The 7,500-nt window shown below is 42.8% G+C and overlaps 2 protein-coding genes across 10 annotated transcripts in view; both read right to left on the bottom strand.

Annotated features, from left to right (window-relative positions):
* Positions 1-3,181, bottom strand: part of sertad4 (SERTA domain containing 4) — a 7,833-nt gene extending 4,652 nt beyond the window's left edge. Inside the window, exons 1-3 of one of the 5 annotated variants that reach the window (XM_047812694.1) lie at positions 3,044-3,181; positions 2,488-2,607; positions 1,296-1,351 (exon numbers count right to left, since the gene is read on the bottom strand). In XM_047812694.1, the coding sequence (XP_047668650.1) occupies positions 1,296-1,351; positions 2,488-2,607; positions 3,044-3,056 (189 nt within the window). In that variant the 5' untranslated portion in view covers positions 3,057-3,181. The other 4 variants (XM_027167380.2, XM_027167360.2, XM_047812695.1 and 1 more) reach the window with 4 other exon arrangements.
* Positions 2,729-7,500, bottom strand: part of syt14a (synaptotagmin XIVa) — a 23,410-nt gene continuing 18,638 nt past the window's right edge. For all 5 annotated transcript variants that reach the window (XM_047812690.1, XM_047812692.1, XM_047812689.1 and 2 more), the window contains one exon: positions 2,729-6,959. In XM_047812690.1, the coding sequence (XP_047668646.1) occupies positions 6,646-6,959 (314 nt within the window). In that variant the 3' untranslated portion in view covers positions 2,729-6,645. The remainder of the gene's footprint in view (positions 6,960-7,500) is intronic.

Here is a 7,500-nt window from a genome sequence, read left to right as displayed (position 1 = left end):
GCGCCTCGGCGTCTTAAGTAAAGTCGGCCACATATTCACAGGTCGGAGTTTCCCGAGTCGATAACTCCTGAGCTAAACGCTGTTACTACACAAAAGGCGGTTGTAGCTGCCTCTCTACATTACTACGATAGAAAAGAGGTGTTATTTGTGTAGTAACAGCGTTTAGCTCAGGAGTTATTGACTCGGGAAACTCCAACCTGTGAATATGTGGCCAACTTCCTGCTCCTTCAGTTCTCTCCAGCGCTGGAAAGCTGATCCTATATTAACACGTCCTACTTCTTGTCCTTATCGTAAGTCTTTCTTCTCTTTCTTTCTTTGTTTTTATCCTCCATGTCGATGTTAAAACCGCTTTCTGCTAACGTCACACATGCGCACTGAACACTCTCTCTGCCCATATCGACAAGACACGCCCCTTTCTGCTCATTGGCTACACGTTTGTTTTGTTTTTTGTTTATTATTCAGCCCGACTCAGTTTTCTGAAGGATTTCTCAAAAATCGGAGACCCCACCTTTAAATACGTAATCTCTTTTACATGCAAATAAGCAGTTTCATATTTAAATTTATTTGCATATTTAAACTTTTGCAATGTGAAACAAATTCTGTTATAATGTGAAAAAGGTTTTTTTTTTACTGTATTAGTTTTATTCAGCAATCTGTACAGTTCTCATTAAACTTTAGTGTGCGATTCATTATTTTAAATTTAATTAGCAGCCCTGAGTGAGTGAGTGATCAGATTTTATATTACATTCGGCTTCATGCTTAAATTATAACTCTCAGTCCTGTCCATAAGTATTAACACCCCGTGCTGAATGCAAATATGTGAAACCAAATAGACCGTATAGATACAATAGATAGTGTGTGTGTGTGTGTGTGTGTGTGTGTTACAACATAACACCAGTTTACAAAATTATTGGCACCCCCAACAAATAAAACCCTATGTTTTTACCCTGGGGCAGGGCAACCAGGTGGTGGTTTGTGCTTGTTTTTGTCTGCAGTCCTCAACATGATGTTCAAGGATAAAGTGACAATTCGAGGTTATATAAATATAAACAAGTTTAAAGGTAAAAATCCCACTTTCAACTATTTTTTAACCTGTTTTATTTCCCCTGTGCATCAGTCTTGTGCGTGGCTTCGGCGACTCTGTTCACTGTATATAGCACGAGATGAAGTCATACACAGTTCCATCAGCTGGACTGACTCTGATCCTCAGGCTAAAGTGTGCATGCAGTCTAATGTAGTCACTTTAAATACGCAGTTGGTGCAGTTGGTACACACACACACACACACACACTTACCTGGAGATACTGGGATGCACGTGTCCAGACTTGCTCCGTGGACTGGTATAAAACTGCTGAGAGAAAATAAATCCTCTGGTATCAGAATAAAGGGAGTATAAAAGGTGAGAATTCGGCGTGTTTACACTGCTGCACGTGTACTAAGGTAGTCTATTATTCTAGAGATAATAGAGAGACAGTGTAATGTGCTCCCTGTGGCGCACGCACAGCTTCTCTCCGCGTCGGTAACGCAGAACAAAAGCCTCCGTCGGTCATGTGGCGGAATGTCTCGTGCATCCGGTGACCCCGCGGCTCCACACCAGCCTCTCTCTCGGTCTTCTGCGTCTGCTTCTTCCTATTGTAGTGTTTCATCGATGAGCTTGAGGATGAAGATCACGATGATGATGGATGTAAGAGCGATCACTACTTCGTCTGACACGCGATCTTTTTTTTTTTTTTTTTTGACGTCTTTGATCCGGGACCTTTCTTTTTAATAAGAGGTGCGCGCGCTCCTCACTCCTTTGCTCCGGTTAAGCACGCGCACGCACACACTTTGTACACTCCCTTTCCCCTTTTCTTAACACATTCTCTCTCACTCCCTGTCTCTCTTTTACACACACACTTTGTACACTCCCTTCTCCTTTTCTTAACTTTCTCTCACTCACTCACTCCTTTACACCCCCCCCCCCCCCATGTCTACATCACAAACTCATAAGAACAAAGTATGGGGTGTGTCCAGTTTTCTGACTCCTTTTAGGGAACACACAACATGGTAACTATTAAAACGCCCCCTGATCATCTGATCCTTAGGTTTTATAATCACCACTGTGTGTTGTGTCCTCACCGTGTGTTCACACCACCGAGACACAACATGCCACTCACTGTCGGCCATGACTTTTAGCTACAGAATCATCAGTCAGTCGTGGTGCTAATTTTCTTTAGTTCCTACCATATTCTAAGAGAAGCTTCCCAGGACATCTCACTCTGTCATTTACAAGCTCTCATTAAACACACAGAGACGTTACAAAGAAAAATAAGGCATGGAGACCAAGCAGCAGCGATCACGGGGACCGGTAATAAAGTGAAAATAAAACAGGCAATGTATATAATAATTAATCCAGTAGCCACGCCCACTAACAGAAACAACTCTACACAGACGAGACAAACTGCACGAACGAGTGCACGTGCCAGTGTGAAGGCAGGGTCAGTGCACCTGGTCCGTCTTCTACCTGGTCGGTCTTCCACCTGGTCCGTTCTCCACCCGGTCCGTCCTCCACCCGGTCCTTCCTCCACCCGGTCCTTCCTCCGCCCGGTCCGTCTTCCACCCGATCGACTACGTTTCCGTAAAAGGAAAAAAAATGGCCGTTTTATTTTTGACTGCTTTACACAAAATGTCACCTGTAGAGACCGGGATTTAAATTAAGTAAGTGAACAGACATCAATAAACACACAGGCAATGACGAAGGGTTTCTTTGTTGTTGTTTTTAAATCACATACAAATTATTTTGTTTCCATAAATCACTTGTGCACATCAGTTACAAATTAAATTGGAGAAATAACTCATACACACACTCATACACTCACACTCATGCGATCACACTCTCGTGCACAAACACACACACACACACACACTCATGCGATCACACTCTCGTGCACACACACACACACACACACACACACACACGCCGCTGTAGGAGTGGAAAATCTTCCAGAAGAAAAGTAAGGCACCGAATGCATCGGTGGACAATTTCACCAAAATGACACGTAACTGTAAACAGGCATGTGCTGATTCTCCACTATTCTTCACACGTGCTTCTTTTACCACATTTGAGGACATTATCGCTCTCGTGTTTCAGTCTGCCGAACTGTTTTAACACGTCTCATGTCAGGAGCCGAAAAATGGCGACTTCCAAAGCTGCCTCCGGGTTTCCATAGTAACCACGCGGCTTCAGCGATGGCGGTTTTTGGTTTGCAGGGAACGTAAAGAGAACGTAAAGGTAATGTAACTCGGGTGTGTCGTGAATGCGCTCTGTAATCGAGCTGGAATTTAACACGCGTTCACGACCATGAAGAAAATATGAGTCACAGAAACGTTTCAAATCTGGAGGAATTTTTCATTTGCTTTGGGCACGAAAAACATTTACAAACAAATTTACTGACGCTCATTGTGCATTAAGAATAGTGATAACACGTATTTATCAGCACATACCTCTCTCTCTCTCTCTCTCTCTCACACACACACACACACACACACAACTACATAAACACACCTTGAGAAAGTAGTTGGAGAAATTAAACATGGCCTCAGATCCTGAACGCTGTGGACTTTTATGTGCTCGCTTTAAAAATACATTTGTACAGTTGCATTTTTGTATGCTGGTGTTTTGTAGGTCCTAAACGTGCTGGTTACAAACATGTATGTTTTCCCAGATGTACAGGCTGCTTGTGAGGGACGTCCTCTTCACTTCCTGAAAGTTCCAGTGACGGACTGAAAGCCCGAGTAAAGACCGTCAGAAAATAATAAAGCGCTAGCAAACCGATCCTGTCGGAACCCGTTCAGTAATCACTAACAGGATAATTAACACCTAACATCAGCTAAGCTCCATATACATTACAGACAAATCACTTCATTTGTATTTTATTAAATTATTAAACGGACTCGACGTCATTTCCATTCGGGGACCTTTTGTTAGCCACCAATTAGCATTAGCATTAATAATTGTGACTACAGTAAAATCCTGTCATGTTAGCTTAGCCGCCTAATGCTAACAGTAAGAATAATTTGCTCTGGACTGATAAGAAGAACATGAAGGGAAACCTTCAGTCAGGTTAATGTGAGCTTCTTCTGGTCTTCACACTGACTCGTGTTCCGGATTTCTGTCCATCTGCATTTTAAAATAAACACTTAACTTTTAACTACATCGGTCTCCACTAACCACATGAGATGCTAATCACTTATTTAAGTATCTTTCTTCATGTCACAAATCCTGCTCGATTAGCTAACGCTAGCTCGTGTGTGAGGTGAAGGTTCAGTGGGACGTGGTAGTGCGGTTAAGGTGTTGGACTACTGATCAGAAGGTCGTGAGTTCAAATCCCAGGGCTACAAATCTGTCACTGTTGGGTCCCTGAGCAAGGCCCTTAACCCTCAATTGCTCAGCTGTATAAATGAAATAAATGTAAGTCGCTCTGGATAAGAGTGTCTGCCAAATGCAGTAAATATAAATGAGTAAAATAAAAAAATTATTAAATAAATAATGTCCGGTATGTTCATGTTAGCTAGATGGCTAACAGTAACAGGGTCAGTCGGTTATAAACGGTTTGTGTTAGCTGGCTAAGATCAGCCGCAAAAACCCGCAAATTTAATGATGGTCAACTGGTTATGTATTTATAAGTCAGATATATATATGGTGTGTGTGTGTGTGTGCACCTGAGACTCTTTCACAAGGTGTGTTTCTGTGGCATTTGCAGAAAAATGTGCTTCTTTCATCAGAGATCTGCAGCAATATTTCTTACTTTTTTTTTTTTTTAACCAAAACACAAATAATGTCATTAATCTTTTGTGTAGATGCTGAAGTCAGCAGGGCTTACAGCACAGAACAGACAGAAACAGCAGAACACACACACACACACACACACACACACACACACACACACACACACACACACACGTTTTGTTTCCCTCTTAAACTCCAGTCATTCCAGTCATCAAACTGGGAAATAATCCCATAATTCATCCATGTTTACCATGATGACAGAAAAATGAGCGAAACAAAAGTACATCCGCACAAGTCGAGTTCGCTCACAGAGCTTTGTAGCACATATTCTTAAACATCGGTACAAAAATAGATACGAAAAACTCTTTAAAGCATTTACAGTACATGATCATGTAGTTAAACCAGCATTACTCAAGGAAGAAGAAAAGAAAAACCAAAAACAGGAAATGGTGTGATGTATGAATACCTATATGCTAATCACAGAAACATTCGGGTCCTGCATTTTCTCACGTGACGGACGTCTAGAAAAAGATGACAGACTTTTTGTTCTGTAAAGTTAGAAGTGTTTTTCGTTTTAGTTCCAGCTGGCGAGCAAACATCACCGGGAACATATTTAGCATTCGAGAAATCATTTTCAGAAGAAATATAATATTAGAGAACAAAAGAACGGCGGTGTGGTGAGTAAGTGGGAAGCACTAGCTAGCAAGCCGCAACATGCCCTGACTGAACCTTTCAAACTTTGTTTTAGATGGTTTTGCTGTACGTGCGACACATTGAGTTAATGCTAACTAACCGTGAGCGCGACGCTAATCGTACTTTACGACACTGGAGGACTTGAAGCTACACTGGTGAAATTGTAAATCGTTGTAAATTCTGTGCAGCAGGTTAAAAGTTCATCGAAGCTCCACTGTAGACCAACGAACGTTGTTTAACCAATCGGGCAAAGTCTTCACGAAGGGGAAGATGTTTAATTGGCCATCGCTAAATGTGCGTAAACAATATGGAAACCCTCATTAGTGATAAGAAGGAGGAGACTGAGAATGTGGAAATGCGGGCTGCAAATTTCTGAGGTGAAAACAGGTCCTCAAACTGAAAAAAAAAAAATAAAATCTCGAACGGAATCACTGCCGGCTCAGAGTCAAGGGGCAAAAAGGGGCAATAACTTAAGGTTAGCAGACTAGAATGGGCGTGGCTAAGCGACGGCAGGTGTGTAGCAGAACATTAATGGTTGTTTGTTCTAAATTTCCGTGTTCAGACTTCTGGCTTCTGAACCAAAGACATGAATAACATCCAGGAAAGAAAAAAGAATAAATAAACAAACCAAAACAAACAAATAAATAAATAAACAAACACAGAGAAATCCACCTTCTCTATTAAAGGTTAGCATCTTTCCATCGTTCTCATGACGTGCTGTGGGTTTAAAGTGGTTTTGCTCAAATCAGAACGAATCCCTAAAACATTCATGGCAACAGAACGGCTTCAGACCCTCGATCGCTTCCCATGATGCACTGCTCGGTTGATTTCCTTCATCCTCCTCTTCCTCATTATGGGTTGAGGACTTTTTTCTTCTACTTGATGGATTTTTATACATTTCGTTGCTCCGATCTTCTTTACATTCCTAAGGCGGTTACAGATATTTCCCACAATGCACTGCTCTAGTGAGCTCCATCTTTAGGTCCTGTCTCCAGAATGTCTTTCACTCTACAACTCTTTCTTCACTTCCACCTTCTATATCCTCACATTCCAACCATGTACAGAGGCGTGGCTGATGTCACACCTGTTCTTTATTGCACGGCGAGTTATTTCCCATAATGCCTTGCTTTGTGAGTTTTCTTTTCTTTACTTGGTTCCTTATGCTCATGGCCGCGGTGACGCCCCTAAGACTCTAGCAGACTGTGCCATCGACACACCTGCTGTCCTTTTGACTCCTTCATCTGAGTCCAGTGCGTGAGCTCGTCCTCGCCGGAGCTGTTCAGGCCCAGAGAGATCCACCCGATCATCTCTTTGCGCTTGATACTGCGTTTGTTGTAGACGGAGAGGATGAGCGTGACGTCCGACAGCTGGAACAGCGCCACCTGGAACACGAAGGTCTCCCTGTAGGTGGGGTTCGGCTGGCCGCGGCACAGCGACGTCTTACACTTGGACATCTCCTGACCCATGGAGTTCAGCAGGGTCAGCTTCACGTACGTGTCTATACAGAGGAGAAGGGGTGATTATTACACGTCACACACAATCATAAAAGAGTAAACACGAATCAGAACTCCAGGACAGCTTTAATAAAACAGGAAGTGGAGTTATGCTACGACGCTAAGCTGCGTTCACACACACAGCGAGGTGCAGTGACAAAGTGACCGGATGTGACAAACCTCCCTCCGGAATGTTTCATTTTAGCAGCGAACCATAAAAAACGATGCATCATCCAGTGGAATGCTAGTAGTGCCTTGCGCTTATAAACACTATTACCATGGCAACCAGTATTAGGAACGTCTCCTTGCGGCTTCACGGTGCAGAGTCCGGAGACTGAGTCCTGCAGAGCTGAAAACGCTGTGTGTGTGAATGCAGCTTTAACACGGACACCAACACGACCCCTGTGTTTTATTCCTCTTACACCACATCGATCTACCAACAGTCAGGTATTTATTACGGAACAACATGTCAGACGGATACCGACACTGACGACTCCTTCCATAAACGTCACACTAACATCTCATCTACCCAACACAGTTACAGAT

Source organism: Tachysurus fulvidraco, chromosome 4 (assembly GCF_022655615.1).
Source record: "Tachysurus fulvidraco isolate hzauxx_2018 chromosome 4, HZAU_PFXX_2.0, whole genome shotgun sequence".
NCBI classification, from domain to species: domain Eukaryota; kingdom Metazoa; phylum Chordata; class Actinopteri; order Siluriformes; family Bagridae; genus Tachysurus; species Tachysurus fulvidraco.
Note: the sequence above shows the minus strand (reverse complement) of the source record. Positions and strands in the feature narration are given on the sequence as shown.